Source organism: Paramisgurnus dabryanus, chromosome 12 (genome assembly GCF_030506205.2).
Source record: "Paramisgurnus dabryanus chromosome 12, PD_genome_1.1, whole genome shotgun sequence".
NCBI classification, from domain to species: domain Eukaryota; kingdom Metazoa; phylum Chordata; class Actinopteri; order Cypriniformes; family Cobitidae; genus Paramisgurnus; species Paramisgurnus dabryanus.
The window spans coordinates 2759570-2779942 of record NC_133348.1 but is presented as its reverse complement, the minus strand read 5'-3'; the positions used below and the strand labels follow the sequence as shown (position 1 = coordinate 2779942).

Here is a 20373-nt window from a genome sequence, read left to right as displayed (position 1 = left end):
GAAGAAGCAGAGGCATCATCACTGACCTACCTTCTCTACGTTTATTGCGAAGACACTTCACTTTGGGCAACTTGGTGAGAAGAAGGCAATCATTTGCTGAAAAGAAAAGAAAAATGTCAGGTTTTAGTTTATTTCAATTTGTTTATTACATATATTACAGTGATAAACATTCATTAAAGGCGGGGTGCATGATTTTTGAAAAAAAAAACATTTTGGAAAAGAGAGTCGGGATGTGTACCCAAACACACTTGTAGCCAATCAGCAGTAAGGGACGTGTTTACTATCTGACATCGTTGCCTGGGTTGCGTATGTGTGGGGCGGGTCTATCAAAAGAAGGTCCAGATTCTATTGGGGTAGGGAAGTGTTTGTTTAGGTGATTTCAAATATCAACATTGGCTTTCAGAGATCATGCACTCTGTCCTTAAATATTTTTCTTAAATAATTACTTTTCTAGATACCAATAAGTCAAAGCGTACACTCTCTTTCATACTTACGATCTTCGCTGAAGTCGTCCACCAGTATGATCTCATGAATCAGATGCACAGGGGTCCGATTCAACACACTGGACAGAAACAGAATTAAAACAGTAAAAATGGCTGTGAATTTAATAGCAGTTCTGTTAGAATATAGCATAAATCTACTATGCATTCTATTAAAGTTATATTTTATATTCAAACAATGGAAGTTCTCATCTTAAAAATGTATGAAATAATAATTTGGACTGAAAAAGAACTGGACAGGCATTTCATTTTAAGACACGAGTCACGCTTCAAATAAGATATGTTTCAAGAGGAAAGTCATATTAGCTTCCAAAATTAAATGATTAATAATTAATTTGTTAGATCACTGTATTACTGTAGGTTACCTATCTTCAGACTGATGAAAGAACATAATACAAGAGATGGAAAAAGGGCAGTCACCACAAAAATTTCTGTTGTTTCAAACCATTTTAGATTTAGGTAAGGTAATACAAGTAAGATTGTGCAGGGTTTCCCGCAGAAAATTTGTTAGTTAAGGTGGTAGGGCGAGGCCGAAGGGCATGGCAATAAAAGGGACTGGCCACTAAGACCCCCCCCATGTTAAAATGCCCAACTTTACGGCAGAAATAAATATGTTTACAGCCTGGTACAAAAAGTGTTTTTGGTCTATATAGCAAATTTGTCCCTTTTTGACAACTGTGAGGGTGGTGAGTTTAAATTTATCCGTTTAAATTATATAAAGCCTTAAAGTTCTGTACAATTAAGGGCGTGGCCACTTGAGTGACAGGTGAATTGCATCTGCTGCCACTACAGTCGAGGTGGGTGTGGTTTCAGCAACCAGGCACCTCAGCTTCACCCAAGTTCCAGTTCGTTGCTCATGGCAGTGACACGCTGCCAAGGTGGCACTAGCCGGCTACAAAAATGCTCTTCAGAAACCTATGGGAGACGCATGGACACTATGTCCATGTTTTATACATTCAATGGCATAACTCAAATCCACTTGGCATATGTTGTTGAGCAATTCACATGACATTTCTCTTTGACTAATATTTTAACACATTTAAATATTTTAAACATACACTAATAGGGAGTAAATACTTTAAATCTGTTTTCCCATTGAAATGACATTAACTTTACATTGATTCTAACTACATCTGTTAATGCAATGCTACACCTATTCAAATAAAAATCCAAGTCATTTTAACCTCAATTTCCTGTCAATGCTTTACTGACCGAGGTGTTGAATGTCATTCTATTGATTTTTTTGTTTTGTAGGGGGGCTTTGTAGGAGCAGGGTAGCACATTTGCTTTGAAGCCAAATCTAGGCTTTGAAACCATTCCCAGACTTTGAAGCTCATCCTAACTATAAAACACCTGTTCGGGTCGATATGGCTCTGAAATAGTTTTGTCACAACCAAATTTCTAATACAAGTTAAATTTAACAATGTGCAAAGCCGTTGCAAAATTAACATATCTAAGATATGTATTCACAGATAAATGTATTGCACAGTTTGATTACCTATACAAAAACAGCCAATTTTATAGCGTTTTCACATATATGTGACCTTGGGTCAAAAATTGAGATTTATAAGCTCTCATTTAATGGATAGTTTATCAGGATAGGAAAATATTTGGACACAACTATTTAAAAAATCTGGAATCTGACATCACAAAAATGAAAGTTTTGATACAGTAGAAAATTTACAAAATATCCTAATGATTTTTGGCATAAAAGAAAATAGATAATTTTGACACAATGCATTTTTTGCTATTGCTTCAAATATATGCTACTTCAGACTGGTTTTGTGGTCCAGGGTCCCATATATGCAGTGGCGGCTCGTGACTGCTCATCCGAGGGGTGCTAATTCAAAATAAGTGTTCGGGGTGTCATGTGTGTGGTTCCTTGTTTCTCTGCGCGTTGAGAGATCCTGTGTGCGTCAAGTGTTTTGTCAAAATAAGTGCCTGCTGCACACGCATCAAAACCGTTTATGATAAAAGAGACGCTCACATTCACAAAATACAAGCAAGACACTCCATTAACAGTAAATTTTGATTACGCATGAGATTATGCGAGTATCTGGCAAACGCGAGCGTCTCTTTTATCATAAACCCTTTAGATGCATCTGCAGCAGGCACTTATTTTGACAAGACACGTAATGCACACAGAATCTCTTGATGCGCAGAACACATATTTTGAAAAAAGAAACCACACACATGACGGGCTACATACATGTGTTGACGAACTTCGCATCGAGCGGCCTTGAAAAAAGAAGTCACCGGCCGCCACTGCATATGCAAATATGTTTAAATATATCTGTGTAATCCAAATTTGTGTGCTTTTGGATTTTTTTATATAAGAGATTTCAGTATAATAAAGTTCTGCTCAAGGCCATTTTCGAAAATTAAATTGTCTCTTGTTATTCATTTACTGCTTTTCTTTTTTAGTCTGCTCATCTTCAGACAGATGGAAATAGTGTTTCAGCTCTGTGCACGTCGCCAAGGTCTCCTCTGACCTCTATACCTGAGGGACGATGAAAAACAAACAGCCTCCCCACACACCTCCTCTTCCCACTCTCTCTCACTTTCTCTGCTTATTCTGATAGGCAGCCGCAAGGACAATCTGAGGAAGCCGGGGAATGTACTTAGGGTTCTAGAAAGTTCTCTTCCACCTCTTAGGGCTCCTCTATAGTAATAACCTCTGTCAGCTGCAACACCCATCAAAAGGTGCCTGGGGCATACACTTCAAACCCACTCTGTGTAAATGTTTAGTTTATGAGAGCGTTCATGCGACAAAATGTGTGTGCGTGAGAGAGAATCCCTATGTGAGGAAAAGGTCATAGAAAGATAAGCATTTGAACATCAATGTGTCTAAGCTCATCTAGTCACTCCTGGACAGGATATCAGAATATTTTGACGTTATTATCGTAGCTATTGTTAGCTGCTGGTAGCATTAACAAAGGGTTAAAGTGGGGCAGAAGTCATTTCTGCTCTGTGCAGAAGCTGACGTAACTAATGTGTGATAAGAGTAGTTTGGATTCATGCACCTCGAGGGCACAGCACCTCACAACGCATCCCTTCACTGCAGGCTCAAGAACCAAACGACAATCTGCACCTGGATACAGTTCATGCTCCAATAAACTGCTAATGGGAATGAATTATTGTTTTTAATTATGGTTTGGGGGCACTGTGAGTCACTGCAATTAATTTAAAGCTAAAAAAACTACAAATTAAAATGCTTTACATTTCTTTATTTTGTTTTTAGGTCCAATAACGCCCATGTTCCTGATAGTTTTTGTAAAACTTCCTTGTCCCTATCAACATGCATCAGTGGTCAGTTCTCCAACGTAGGTCAAAAGTGGAAGGAAGTCCCTTTAGGGAAGTCACACTATAAGGCGGCCATGTTTGCCCCTGGACATTTATGTCAGTCCTAAAGTTACTAAAGTCTTATCTTCTTGAACAGGAAAAGACGGGTGGGTGATTCCTCGCAAAATTAGACTAATGAGGTGTCATGAAACATTTTGATAAAAAAAGAAATGCAAAGTAAGTGTATCAAAATAAGAAACATACAGTTACAAACATCTCTTCATGTCTATTTTGCACATGATTTAAAATGACTTCATACAAACATTTAAGGGGAACATTTTCATTACCGCAACGTGTCCATGACTGGATTTGGTTTCTTTGACATGGGAATATTTATAATTAAAAAATCTAAAAAGTGCCTGTTATATTAACATTTACAGTAAAGAAACATGTGGTATTTGGTGATCATTGGTAAATGTAGAGACAAAAATAAGGAATATAAATGTGTCCAAGACCAATTTTCTCATCCTCCGCAACAATTTTCAATCATTGTTTAAGCCCTCAAGGAACTAACATCGTAACAAAAAAAATTGTTGGAAGGGACATAATTGACTGTGACACTCAAGATGGCTATCAGGAAAGCAGTTCTTGTTTTTTCTCTCCAGATAAAAGTTGAAATTTTGTTTGTCATAGTACATAGACAACTTTTACGTTCTCATTACCGAAACATGAGTTTGTGAATGCATATATTTAATGTAATATCATGTTGCGGTAATGATAACTTTTGATAATGATAATCTAAAAAATTTTAATAATTTTATAGGAAATATTTTTTAAATCCTCTAAAAATAATGGTTATAGTAATTTCAGACCTTAATCTTATATGTGCAAAAAAAATTGGTTTTAAGGGCTTTTAAAAAATCTGATGCTGGGCACCTTCTAAATCTGGATTTCGTGAAAACACCCGGGCCCGGGCATCTCTAAAATCACGTTTCTCTGAGAATCATAAGCCTTTATTAATTGATGATTGGTTCTTTTAACTGGAAGATGGGACTTCCAGAGCAGTCATATTGAGTGTTGCATTGTCCACTATTCATAATAATGTAATACTCAATGTTGTTATATCCAGTATCTTTGTTATAACATAGAAGTGACAAAGAAGGCAATACGAAAAAAAATTTTGTACTGTAGCATAAAGGTAGGCTAAGGCGTGTTTTCGCTGTGACTAATAATAAATAGAAACAAATCAAAACATATACCTCCTCACGGTGCGCAGTAGGGTGGATCGTGCCTCATTGTGAAACGTGATCACTATGGTGGTGGGTGGCAGGTCAGGATCATAGTGCATTGTTGTACACCTGGGAAAGACAGGAGGGAGTAAATATAATGAGACTCTGCACTGCTAATTAACCATCAATTTTATCATCTGGAAAAAACCCATGCTGAATTTGCACATGCAGTAATCCAAGTTAAAAGAGGTCAGGACGATAGTTAAGAATATGGCGGACAATAGAAACTGTGCCTAATGCTGAGTGATTTTAAGATGTTAGTTGCTTTAGTAATTAGTGAACACTATAGAATAGATGTCGCTTGGGTTAACAGGTCAACAGAGCCTTATTGTTTGGAGAGATAGGGAACATGTGATTAAAATGGTAAGGACAGCAGCCAGAACCCTGAGGATTGGGAACATCAATAATGTAGGACCTGATTAAAAATAAATAGCATTTTCACTTCACCCCAACTGTAGGAGGAGGAGAGGCCCAGCAAAAAACATTGTTTTGAGGATGAACATTTTGACTTGCTGTAAACACCAACTATTACCTTGCATTGCTTCACCTTAGAAACACTGGCTTAAGGTTTTAGATGTAAGAGGTAAAAATAGTATTTCATACTCAGAAAACTATTGTATTAAAAACAAATAGAAAGCAGCAGTTACGGGAATAACAGATTCCCCATGGAGTCATTTAGCCTTAGCGAATAAGACAGAGTACAAACAAACAAGGGACAGGCCTTTATATGGAGCTTGTGTCCTAGTTTTATGTATGATGGGGTGCTCTTCAATTGATCTGCTTCCACACACATCTGAAGATAGCAAAATCCCTTCTGACTGGGTTTAAGATGAGGTGTTAGATGATCTCTAGAAATGGTTTGGTTTTAACATTTGTCTGGTGCATCTAGATAGATTTACACATATCTGTTGTCTATTCCAGGGCATCTGAGTGTAGGTAAACACTAATGGTGGTGTAAGTTCATTTACATTTCTGTGTAAGGCAGTGATAAAGATGACACTCTGTCTTCTGACAGCAGACTTAATTACCATCTGTGCACTTTGTTCGAAGCTGTATGTTGCCTCTAGTTTTGTCTTTTGTAATAATTAAATAAACATTACATTTTTGCCAGCATTACCTTTGTACAAACCAGACAACAGCCAACAATTCTTGTTTTTCATATTGTATAGAACATTTAAAGGTGAAAAAAGAAAGGTGTATTGAAATAATCTGTTATATTGTTCTGATATCTACATAGAAGGTACTGTATGTGGATTTATTAAGTGCAATGTCCATTTACATGTCCATTTACAACCCTAGTATTTGCCCTTAGAATTAAATTGTCTGTTATTATACCTTTTTCGAAAGGGTCATGAATAATAATGTGGAGCTATGTTCTGATTGGCTGTTCTTCAGAGCAGTTCTTTACAATAGCACGGGAGGACACAAGTCCGGTTATATTGCAAATGGAACAGCAGAGTACTTAAGGTTCAGTCTAACCAATACGTGCACGTGCAGTCCTGGTGATTCCTATTTTAATGTATTTTTAACTAAATATATCAAATGCAAAAACCCTAATATGTGGTTAAGGCAACACGTGAAAACACTGATTAGCTTTAATATATTTATTACAAAATAAAGTATGATATAAAACACATTTATTTATTTATTTGATCATAAAACCATTTATTTTAATACTACTAAATGATTGTACAACATGAAATAAACACAAGAAAAACATCCAGTTAAAATTAAGCACAGTAATTTACTACAGTGTTAAGATTATATTCCAGTTAGATATATGCAAAGGGAATATTTTGTTTAAAGGACAAGTTCGGTATTTTAGACTTAAAGCCCTGTTTTCAGATTGTTTATGGTGAAATAGAATGGTTTTGACTGAAATTTCGACATTTGCGGCTGTCCTGAGAATTTTCGCGTGTTTGTGTTTCAGCTCAGACCTCTACAATGGGTTTAATGGTGCACTGGAACAATCCTTCCTAAAATGCATTAAACTTTCGTTTACAAAGACGTGAAACTCACCGAGTGGTCAGGGGTGTTCACTGATATCCTCACACAAAAATCGCTGCAAAAGATGCTTTCCAACAGCTGTTTTAGCATTCGTTGTTAACTTGTGGACCTATTTTCCCAAACGCCTCACACCCATACATTCTTCCGCTTAGAGCTTGAATAATAGACACTCCAGCCCAGGTGGTGGCGCTAATCCGCCTTTGCCAATTGCAAGAATAGAAACAAAGTTCCCGGGGCGGAGTAATACCGTACCTCACAGCACATCTAATACATGTCAATGGAGTTGGTAAAAACTACGATAAAACCTGTTGGAATGCGTCTTTTGCAGCGATTTTTGTGTGAGCATATCAGTGAACACCCCTGACCACTCGGTGAGTTTCAGCGTGTTTTTCAGGTGCAAAGTACTGACAGGAATTTTCATCTGTCAGGAAGTTTCGTTTCATCAGGTATGTGCATGTACCATATTTTTCCACTGGCAGCACGCCGAACATGGCAGGGCATATCCGGGTTCAAGGTCAGATATTATATTTCATAAAAGTCTAGTCTAAAATTGGCATAGCATTTAATGTAAAAACTGAGAATCGAATAGAATCGTGACCTTAGAATCGAAATGTAATCGAATCGAGGATTTGGAGAATCGTGACACCCCAATTAAATACTTTTCAGTATTAAATTGATTTCTTTCAGATTTTCAAGCATTAAGGCCTGCTTTCAAAGACAAAGCTTAGCTAAAGCCAGGACTAGGCCTTAGTTAAAATTAAGGTGTTTAAGGATCTTTTATAAACATTCCCTAGAAAAATACAATGCTGGTGATCTTGATACAAATCAATGTCACTCACATATTTAATATCTGTCAATGCAAGTTATTTAATGTGGAGGTGCTGTTCCTGTTCCTTAAATTTTGGCCAAAATAAGATATCTGCATTTGTGACCCGTCACGGAAACCAGGGACTCAAGTCGGCAGCACAAGTTTCGAGAAAATGAGAAACAAAGTTTTTTTTTCGAAATTTGTGATTTTCGTTTTATTGCAGAATCTGTTAGTTGAGATCACGAAGAAGCCTCTCCATGTTTGAGATAGCAGTTTTTGTACATTTAAAAGCGTACATTTTGCGGTTAAAATAGGCTTGTTTTTCCGGAGATTCTAGCGTGCAGCGGGGGGCGTCATTGTCTGTGTGTATATTTACATACTGTATAAGCTTGTGTTTTCGCCTCCGCCCCCAAAGGGAACAGCGTGACTACTAAATAAGGATAGTTCGCCCAAAAATGAAAATAATGTAAGTAATGACTCACCCTTATGTCGTTCTAAACTCGGAAGACCTCCGTTCATCTTCGGAACACAGTTTAAGATGTTTTATCGTTAGATTTAGTCCGAGAGCTTTCCCCTTCATTGAAAATCTATGTATGGTTTCCATGTCCAGAAAGTTAATAAAAACATCATCAAAGTAGTCCATGGGACATCAGTGGGTCAGTAAGATTGTGTTGATGCATCGAAAATACAGTTTGGTCAAAAAATAGCAGAATTACGACTTTATTCAGCATTGTCTTCTCTTCCGGCTCGAGCGTGAAGTCACGTGACTGTAGTGACGCGCTGCCCTGTTCCTCAGACATGTTTGCTAAGGTTTTTTTTTTCAAACGTATAGCCTGCGTCTCCCCAGACTGTAAAGCTCGGGCGCACAAAACAAAAGAAAAATAAAAGAAGCTGGGGCGGAACAAATAACAGTCAGCCGCATCGTACGTCAGCCGCGTCACTGACTTTATGCGGCGACGCAGTCGGATGACGTCAAAGTACCGCGAGAGCTCTTCAAGAAATCTTACGGAGTAGTTTAATTTCGACTCGCTCTCGCGGTACTTTGACGTCATGTGTATGTCAGTTCTTGCAGCGCAGCATGAGTCCAAACACACAGAAGTTACACAGATATCGTTGTATTCTTCATATAATTGGCTACATGTTTTGTCTATCAATATTTTCCATGAAGTCATTGGCTGATGGAGGAACGAGCGAGCCATTGGTAACCTCTCTAAAGGATGTCACGTTTTCGACGGCGCTGTTTGGATGATCTATTATACTACTTCCCTATTTTAAATACAAACTTTGAAGGCAGGTTCATGTGTTTAACGGAGTGTAAGCTCATATACCCTTACATGTTACGATTTAAATAGTCTTCAGATTATATATTATATTGTATTACCAGACATTCATGCGAAATCTGATGTAAACAATCTATATTTCACGGATTATAGGCATTTGTGGACAAATTCATTGGATAATCTGAAACAGACTGGATTCGACTTGTGATCCCCACAAAGGTAAAGAGTCATGTTTATTTTTGCGGGTTGTCATTTGGTCATAAAATACTACATATGATGCTAGAACATCTCAAAAAGGGTTTTACAGGGGGCATGGCTTAGCTAAATGAGATGTAAATGAGCCCTATTGTCTCCCCCAGCTGAAAAGAAGAGTCCCTTTCGTCTCGATTTTCTCGGTTTGAGTATTTCTGAGTTCCTATATTCAAATGGCCACAACTTCTCCAAATCTTATCAGATTTCCATGTGTTACACATCGTTGGAAAGCTTAGAAACTGCACTTTCAGAATATGTGAATAACTCAAAATGCCCAGATCCGACTTGTGTCCCTACTGAAGGATCCTACCTTAGATCCTCACGTGCAGAATGTTTTTATTATTGTGTTTTTTTATCTTTAATCATTTATTTACATAATTATCATAATCATTTTATAATCATTAGTTTTTATCCATTTAATTATTGTATTTGATTATTTAATATCATTTTATCGTTATCAATTTCATTATTATCATTTTTATTATTACATTATTGTTTATTAATTCATTTATTCATTATTGTTTTTATTCATTATTCATTCATTATTATATTTCTATATTTTATTATATCATTCATTAATTCATTGTATTTCTATATTTTATATGTCTCTTTGTGGTTCAGTTTCACATTTGGGAAGTTTCATAGAACTGTTCTGTCTGTGTGTAAACAAGATAGATAAAGAGAATGTTTATGAAAGCCCAAGGTCTAAGGGATGATGCAGCTGAGCAAATTTGGATATAACAAGTGCATGCTGTATTCCTGGGTAGACGGGGTAGACGAGGTGGACGAGGTTTGAACATTGAGGCATATGCAACTGAAACTAACTGTCATCAATAAAACTCTGTTCTATTTTATCATCTAAAACCTCCGTCTCACGCCTCTGTTTACGACTCTGTTTATGCTCTCTTCTAGCAACAATTGATCAGCCTTGTATCTGACAGATACTTTAACAAAGTAAACTTATATTTTCTGACGTGATCTGGTGTCCGGGGCTGGATCGTTATATTTTTTCTGTGGTGTGGAGACTAGATCTAACACTACTTTCCGTGACTGGTCACATTTGTGTGTAAGCATGTCGGGGGATGCCTTAAAATGCTACCCATGTAGGCTGCTTACTAGGCAATTGGTCTGAAAAGGCAGCCAGACTGAAATTGAATGCAATTTAAGCCTCTTCCATCTTTTTTCACTTTAACACGACTGCTGAAATATCGAGGCAAATTGAAATAATGTGATATAGATTTCACCATTCATTAGACAATCCATAGCCTATTAAATGGTTTAATCAGAGCAGCACTGCTTTGCTGGAGGAACACATAAAGTGCAAAAATATTTATGTTTGATGACAAAACTTTTGATGCTTTAACATTCCTAAAAGTGCACTTATGTATATACATTAAGTATATCTGTAAATCCATATACACCGTAGCATGATTTGCTTTTTCATTTATGAATACAGTCAGATCAGCCTTCAACACACTTTACGAGCTAAGGGATGTGTTTACAGCTTTATATCCTTTTTGATGCCTCTACTGCAGGCAGTCTAGAAACTGGATTCATCCCTCAATGCAGCAATAGCCCAAGGTCTTTAGAGATAAGAGGATGCTTTAAACAGTGAAACACAAAACATCATTAGGGCTTCTGTCAGAAAACAACATTCTGTGAGAAGCGGAAGCATATTGTTATGTACTTAATATTTCCAAAGAGATGGATGTGACCCCGAAAAACTGAAAACTAGGAATTCAATGTGAACGTTTCTCATTATGATGAATATGACTCGTGTTTCGTTTCATCTAAAGAAATTCCATTTTCATTTTTTTTTTTGCTTACAATATTTATTCTGCTGGTCCAAATCACAACATATGGCCACTTTAACGGAAATACAGCATATGAAAAACAAGAAAAGGCAATGAAAGCTAATTAAATAAGCTACTCTAGTGAGAAATTGCTCTGCCTGCTATGCATATCATATTGTTTAGTAACGTTTGTATATTATATGCAGAACAAGGCTTGGAGGTTCAATCATGGAAATATATATTCATGTCTCAGATGCTCTCCAGAGCCAAGACGTCCTTCAGGTGCTCTTTGTGTTATACATACAACAGGATCTTTAAAACAGCACTGGGAACAGAGTGCCGCTGCTTTAACTAACCTTGGTGAAACTGAAAGGTACTGGCGCTGATACATCTTTCATTTAAGCTAGAGCTGCAATGAAAATCAAACACATTGATGACACTATGCTGGGACCTACAGTGAAGGAATATCCCTTTAAAAAATAAATAGTATATTTGATGATAAAGTAGAAAGATGGAGGATCCCAGCAAGCAATCTGGCATTTAAAAGATGTCTAATAGCTGTCCAAACACACCACAGATGTCTAAGCTAAACAGTGCAAAATTTGGGCTTTGAGTAAAAATGTAGAAGTCTGCACAGCCCAAAAATAAAGGAATTAAAATAAACAAACCCCATGTAATTACTACTGATTTTGCTCACATTATAGAATAACAGACATCTCACAAGTTATTTTGGCAAAAACATGTAACCACAGTTTATTTTGGCTAGAAGTGGGTTATTCAAAACCAGACTATTTTGGGTCTATAGTAGGCGGTGAAATGGCGGGTATTGCTTGCATGTCATCTGATGTGTGAATAGATAATGACTACTTAAATATTGAGTGGCATACAACATGCTATGTAATGGACACCAAAATAACTTAAATCTATTTGCTGTTAATGACAGTATCTTTGCAGTGTTAAAAATATAAATACTGTAAGTGCTTAGCATAATGGTTTCCTATGATTGCAGAGATCTAGTGACTTACTACGACTGTATTGATTTATAAATTCATAGTTTCACAATTGAAAGGCAGGCTATTTCAATGTGGAGCAGTCATAACTTAAAATGTAACTGATTTAGATTAACATTTCATCCAGAAATAACAAAACATCCATAAAGAAATTAAGAAAGATTTACAACAATGTCTGTCTGTTAAAATGAGGACATCGATGGAAGCATAAAAATGATTTGAATGTTCAAATAGGTCTTATCACACTTTTTTCAGTATTTATTTCATGGGGTCCCCTAATTATATGTATTTTAAAACACTTACGGCGCATTCACACAGGGCGTAAGCGTTGACGCTTCCCATTCACTTTAAATGGGTGACGTCAAGCATTGGCGAACTGAATTGTGGATCCGTCGGCGCTGCGTTAGTGCCGTTGCTCGCTGCAGAAGTTGAACATTTCTCAACTTTTCAAGCGGCAACGCGTGCGTCAGCCAATCATATCGCCTTATGCAAATAACCTAGGCAGAGCCAGCCAATTATGTTTATGGAAGACCGGAGCTTGTGTTGCGGCCACAGTGATTGGCTGTTGGCCATGCTTCAGACAAGCCTTCCGTTAAGCGTTAACGCTTACGCCCCGTGTAAATTTACCGTTATAAATATGTTCAGCAAATTCAAGGACCTTTCAAGGACTTTCCAGGTCCAATGACCACAAATTCAAGGACTGAATGTGGGGACACATTTCAAGTGAGAGCAAGGTAACATTGTGTTACCTTTAAAGATAAATTGTTACAGTTCCCTTTTGAGGGAACTCACGCTTCATCACTGCCGTGACACTTTGGGGACGCCTCCAGGGGTAAGTGCGTCTGAATGTATTAAATTGGTGAGGCTTAAAAACCAATGGTGAGGCTTAACGACAAAGTCAGGGTGACGCGGGAGCCAGGAAGTATGTGGCTATCTGACATATTGCCAAAGACGGAGTTACAGGGACGCAGGAAGTATGGTAAGGGAGACACAGCGCCTCGTTCCCTTCTCAGGGAACAACAGTTACCGTTGGTTCACACCAGCCGCATTTGAGGCGTCAAATTAGTATGCCGCTTGAACATTTTGAGTTTACTCACTTCATTCTCACATGAAATTCTATTCATCGAGACATTCACGCGGAAATTTGCGTCATGGGAGGGGATAAGCGACTCGCTTCCTGTAATCACGTCACTACTAGAGCAAGCTCCTGATTGGTTACATTTTTCAACTTGCGCATTTGGCAACGCTTTATTCGAGCCATTAGCGGCGTGAAACCTCCAGACGTGCGTCAACGCATCTTTACTTTAACTTAACATTGAAATCACTCGCTCTTGATGCCTCTACCACGGCTGGCCTGAAAACAGCATTACATACGTAACCCGACAAGTTTTCATTTGTCAAATGCAAAAAAGCATTTGGGTATGAATCAACATTGCATGCATAAGACATAAGCATTTAAAGCGAACAGTTTAGCACATGTGCTTAAAAAGTCTAGAATTTTTATGATATTATCCTACACTACACAGGGAATAATATGGATTTTTTTTCCAGAAAACTTCTTGCATAAAATATATTCAAGCACTTTTAATGACCTGAATCTATGTATGTATATTTTCAAAAACTTCTCAGGGCCTTGCATTTTTCCCCCAGATTCACAAACTTTCAAGGATTTCAAGAACCCGTGGGAACCCTGAATGTTAAATGAAGTATAGCATTGTTCTGTAGGTTTGCAATTTAGTTTGCTCAGCCATTTTTCATTGTAAGTTAAAATAAGGTGTTTCTGTAATCCTACCAGCTACAGTCCTTAGTAACAATCTTAGTTAGTGCCGTAATTCACCCCCAGTGTTTTATCACTGACTGGGAAGCCTTTTTTTGAATTGGATAAATGGCAGCTCTAATGAACAACATTTGCAAAGCTCCGGGGAGCCTGCGCTTATCAGTTATTAGCCCTTGAGTAATGGAAGTCCCTCTGAATTGAGGTCCATGCTAATTTCCTCTGGTGGTGGCTCTTTTCTCTGCAGCAAAATGGGGTTCGGGCACCAGGCTAAGTGAAAGGACCATGGTTTAGCACCAGATGGCTGTCAAAGTCCCATTTTGCATTTGACTGAATGCTCTGCCAGCTCAACTTATTGCATTCCTCACATTTGATATGACTAAGCTTGCTTGAAGACACCTGGAGGAATTTGTAAAAAGAGAGCAAATTTACACTGTGGATCTATGACCCGTGACATGTAGCTTAATGCACTCCAATCTGTCTGTGCGGTATAAGTTAAGAAAAAAATGTGTTACGATCCAACAGAAGCTCGTTAAAGAACAACATATAAATCTGGCATGATTATGTTTAGTGAGTAAATATACTCAATTGGCAAACTACCAATGCTTGCAATGAGCATGTATATTAAAGTCCAAAAACCACAATCGAGCAGTGCAGGCATAGCAAAGTCATCCTCTGTCCAATTTTAGCTTAAGTTAATTGAGAGGTAACGTTGGCACTTTAATTGCATTTCCTAGGAAATTTCAATATTGCGCTACTGGTCAACAGCATGAACAATGAGCGCGGTGTTCCTACTGTAATTACAAATGCATTTGAGTCATGTAAGAGGAAAGAAGAAACAAGGGATGGAGAAAACAGGCGACACTGTAAGAGAGAGAGAGAGAGAGAGAGAGAGACATTTAGAGCACTGGGTCTGCATAATGAGCCGCCTCCTCACCTTTTATCGAAGATTCTCTCTACTGTCTCCCAGCCCTGCATGAATTATTTTATAGAGAATAATACTGAACCTCTACAGAGGCCCCCATCAGCTCTCCGCATGATTTCTCATAAACCTGCCTATTTTTGGAGACTGCACAGCTCAGAATAATCCATGGTTAGGTCTTGGTTGACATGGCACATTCATCAATAATTTTCCCTGTTGACGAGAGTGGGTCTGCGGGTGCACGTTATAAAATCTGTCGAAAATTCTCAGAAAAGTTCTTAAAGTATGATGCTTTCTAACTTCAAACTAGGTTATTTGTTACTATCATAAGCTTAACTTAAATGTGATCTATAATGTAATAAACCAGAGTAAGTGGTAAAACAAAACACACACAGAAAGCCTCTTTATCCGAAATCAATAATGTTTGCAGATACTATGGGCAAAACTAACATTTATATTGTGGTTATTTTTTTATGGTTTGCTTGCAGTACTCAAACCATGATATTGTTAATCTTTGTCTAGGGCTGATATTGCCATGATCAAAGTTTTTGTTTATACAAGGAATGCAAATAAAGGATTATTCAGTTTACAGGATTATTCAGTATACAGGAAAGTCTGTGTAAAGTCACTTCAGAGAATTATTTCTAAACATATTTGAAACACGTTACAAAGAACTGTGTAGTACTGAATTAAACAGTTTTTCCACATTTCATCATCATCAAGACACCAAGCATGGCCTTAGGGCTGCATAACAACTAATCTCAACTAATCATTTGCAGAATAAAAGTTTTTGTTTACATCATATATGTGTTTGTATTAGCAATACACCGAATAAAAGAGCATTTTCGTTTTGGGCCTAAAGACTTTTATCACCAAAACAATACGGCCAAAATGTTGTGAAGCAACATGTCTGCAGTGTGGACGTATTTCAGTATCCCTGTGTCTCAATTCGTTCCCTAGCTCAGTACAGATCAACGATCGGCTTGCATAAATACGCAAATATAAGTAGGGAAGGTTTACCATTTGCATGTGTTTCAAAGGCTTGCAAATGTTAACATTCAAGTGATTTTAAACAATTTAACCACAAAAAGGCGCTAAAGTGAGCAGCTTTCTGTAAGCACAGACCTATGGCACAGACGCGCGTGTGTCCGGTCCAGCTCCAGTCAGATGTGATTATCCCTATGCCCTTCAAAGATCAGAACTCTTGATGTGTAAACTTTAGAGAGAGTTGCGCTACTGTGTCTCAAAATGTAATCCATTAAAATTAACGTAACGTAAAAACAACGTAATGTTTTTATGTGGAGTGACTGTCTGTTTGCGCACAAGCGTTTATTCATTCTCGCTGTAGCATGTAAAAATTTAGCACAGTTTGACAAACTCATATTCAATATCACTAACCATGGACTTTAAGATCAGTTATAAATGCTACCATCACCAAACTAACACTGGTTATCCTCATACCACAAAGGCACTTTAAACCATGTATCAACATTCAATAACACTGACATAAAAAATTATGTATCTACAATAGTAAAAAACATTATATATTCAATCACAATGTTATCTGTAATTGTAAACAACATGTCTCCAATCACCTGAGACAAATGTTAATACCATGTGCAAATCCGAAAGATTTCAGGCAAATGTGAAACTACTGTACAATGACATGTAACAAGTGATGTAGTAAGCGACCCCCCCCCCCCACGGTCCTGCAAAAGCTGGAAATGTTTTGTGGCCAGGAGCCTGTCTGAACTCATAAGCCACTAATACCATGAGGTCATGTAGCCACTGAAAGCTGCCAAATACCACAGACGGCTGTCTCATAGAAAGCTCATATGCAATTATTAAAGCATGTTTCAAAAGCAATCTTATAATTTAAATCTGATATTATTTTTGCAACAACACTTAACTATCTATGTTGTATTAGTTTATATATTATACAGTTAATGTCCCAGGCATTGTATACTATAAACAACATATTATATACATACAGTACTTTGCAAAAGTCTTAGGCCACCATGCTACCATTAGATTTGTGGTTTTTGCAATTGTATAGTGATCATATATAATTATTTCTCAGTCTCTTCATTAAAATACAACCAGAAAATTTGTATACAAAGTATTAAAAACTGTATAAAGTATAAGCAAAAGTGTGAAGTATTTAGGGTAAACTTCCCTTCCACTTGAGCAATAGCAGGCAGCTGCAGGATCTCTTAAACCTAAATGAAATTAAATCCTAATTTCTAATTCTAATCGAATAACTTCAGGACTTCAGTCTCCTCAAAAAGCTTAAGATGTGTTTCGTGCCAAGAGATGTCACACTAAATACTGACTGATGCATAAAAAAGACATTTAGTTCTGAAAATTGTTTTGTTTTTAATTTTGTGTACATATTTCCTGTATTTTCTGTTTGTATCTTAAAAAAGAGTGGAAAATAAATAGGGATGGACATTAAAACTTTGCTAAAAAAACTAAGGTGGTAATGGTGGCCTAAGACCTTTGCACAGTACTGTATATATACATATAAACCTTTTATTGCTCACAAATTAGGAAAACTGAGATCACATCAAAGGACTGGTAAGGTATATTTCACTGTGAATTTATCAGAAGGATAGGAGGGCCGCATAACAATTATTGACCAACAAGGTATGGCCTTTGGGCAGCCAAACACACTGAACCTTCTAGGCTTTGGATCATTTATAAAAGAGATGCTCATAAAATTTAATCTCTCCTCTTTTTATCTCAGTATTCTCACCTTTCTTAGATTTCTAGAAGTCTTCAAGAACTCACAGATCCATCAATAATGTAATAATAACCGTATGAACATAATATGCAGGTCACTAAACATACTGTAAGCTGTACCTATAATGTCGTGTGTCTCTTAGTGCTCTGTTGCTTGGGATTCTCTCACTCTCTCTTTGATTGAAGGCATACAGACTGTAGGGGTCTTGGCCCGGCTTCCATCGGTGAGCATTGAGGTAGCTTTTCTCTTCAAAATCTTCCAGCAGGTCATCCCACTCAGCATCTGAAATCTGGATGAAAATGAAACACAGCAATTAAGATCTGAGATATTGTGTAATTATTCAGCTATTCATTTTTTTCCAATTTACTAAAATACTGAAGGTCAAAGTACGCCTGAAAACCAACAGATTTTCAAGATGTTTTTTGCACTGATGCAGACAGAAAGTCATACAAAGATAGTCATCCCAGCACTAAATTTACTCTGCTACAGCAAAGGAAATTTTTAGCTAGGCTGTGAATTTGCAGTGTGAAATGAATTTGATGAGTGTTGTGAAACATTACCAGACAATAAAAGACAAACATATTTCTATGGTTTTGCTTGAAGAAACAACAAAACAGCACCAGGGAACTGTTTAAGGTTTGAATCAGTCTTATTACTCTCATACTGAATTGTTTGAACTAGAAATAAACCAAAAATTATTATTATTTGTGTTGTGTACTTGAGGCTTGTAAGACTTAAATCTGACTGTTTGTACTTACATTACAAGGTGTTAGATTACATACAGCCAGAAACAAACAGGTTTACAAGCAACTAAGAAGACAATTCAGTCTAGCATCATTTATTAAACCAACAATCTCTCTAACAAGAAACAATATCAACTATGAAACCCAAGCCTTTCTAGTGAAACTGTTCATTAGGTTGAAAGTGGCATAGCTGAAATGAGTTTGGAAAGTAAATACAGTCGCTGTAGGCAATATTCCCATTTATCATTAGAAAAGTTATTAATATTTCAGTGTTTGGCAGCACCATCACACCTTAAACATGAGCTGCAGTCACAAATACTGTGGGTTGAACATGCCACGTTTTGAAACCTATAAGACCATATCAATCATAATTTAATAAACCTTCACATTCTGCACCGACAGCAGCTTGAGAGTTTCCATGTTTTCCCACTTATTATTTTCTTGCGCTTTTTTGCTGATGTTAGACCATTAAGGGGGCTGGAGGCTGTTGGTTATAGTTGGAGCTGGTGATTACCCATTCCAGCAGGTTGCTAGTTTCTCCCCAGACGCCTGTATGAATGCTGACTGATGATGATGCACCCTTCTCCTCTGCATTGCCTAATGCGGCAAGCGCTCTCTATGGAAATAGAGACTACTAGCTTTTGCATTTTTGCAGAGAACAACAGAGCAGGTTGTCAATATGAAGAAATACATCGTAAATCATTAACCTATCCGCGGGACTGTTGGTTGCACATTTAGGGGTAAAGCTAATTAGGTGGAATATTGACTAAAGGAGTGTGAAGAATATGTATATAGTATGTGCCTTTATTCGGTGGAATCAAAATGTGAGAGTATAATTAAAATAGTCTAATTGAATGATTAACACCCATACATTTCTTGGATTTCCCACAATATATAGTTATTAGCCACAACTTAAGATATACTACTGTTTACATAGCTCAATTGGTAAAGCACTGTTTCGAGTCCTAGAGCAGTGTTTCCCAACCAGGGGGTCGGGGCACACAGGGGGGCCTCAGCAAATTTCCAAGGGGTCCTCAAGATTACTTAAAATTATTTAAAAAATCAACAAAGCAAGCATATACATCTGTGTTGTCATTCCAAGCTCAAGTTAATTTTATATGGAAAAAATTTAGTGACTGGGTGGGCTTCAAATATTGTTGTGGGTAACTAGGGGGGGACAAAAAGGTTTGGAAACCACTGTCAGAGGGAACATACATATTAATAAATGCGGGCCATCTTTGAGCTCATATGAGTAAAACTTCCGGTGAGTCACTACAGCTAATGGTAGTCCTATTGCGAGGGATACGAGTCTGCCGTTTTGACTGCCATTTTAATGCTTATTATGAAATCCATAACCATTATGGTTTTAACCATAATACACTCACAAGAACTAAATGTGTATGTGGCGCTTGTGCATCTATTAACTGTATCCACACATCCATCCAGTAAAACCTTTCATAGAAACTCACAGTGAACAATAAATACAACAATAAACAACTAATATTATGCTGATAAAATATGCTGATTTAGCTGGTTTATTTATTCTGCTACTATATATTATTACAAAAAAAGCATTACAGTACGGAATATATATGACATAAACTGCTTATTAGTTAATGTTTATAATACTTTGTTATGTGTTTGCATACTTTTGTTATGTTTTAAATGATTAAAAAAAAAAATAAGCAAATAATTTCATAAGCTCATGTCTTATCTACTGCATAATAATATTTCCATAAAACAAAAACAATACTGAAAACATGTAATAGTAGTTTGATATGTTTATTATGGTTTGTTTAAATAACTTAAAATGTGTTGAATGAGAAGCATAAGTTACTGCTGCTGTCGGATCGCGTGAAGCTTGATGTGTCGCCATAAAAACTCAAACAAGTCGATTAAAAATTGCCGTTTAAAAAAACTCACACCAGAGGGACATTTTAAACCATCACCTGAAAAGGTTAAAACAAGAA

General features: G+C 37.1%; 1 protein-coding gene across 2 annotated transcripts in view; it reads right to left on the bottom strand.

The window, feature by feature from the left end:
* galnt14 (UDP-N-acetyl-alpha-D-galactosamine:polypeptide N-acetylgalactosaminyltransferase 14 (GalNAc-T14)) overlaps positions 1-20373 on the bottom strand; it is a 49754-nt gene that overhangs the window by 24926 nt on the left and 4455 nt on the right. For both annotated transcript variants that reach the window (XM_073816337.1, XM_065256165.2), the window contains exons 2-5: positions 17780-17949; positions 5042-5140; positions 495-562; positions 31-96 (exon numbers count right to left, since the gene is read on the bottom strand). In XM_073816337.1, coding sequence (XP_073672438.1) covers positions 31-96; positions 495-562; positions 5042-5130 — 223 coding nt within the window. In that variant the 5' untranslated portion in view covers positions 5131-5140; positions 17780-17949. The remainder of the gene's footprint in view (positions 1-30; positions 97-494; positions 563-5041; positions 5141-17779; positions 17950-20373) is intronic.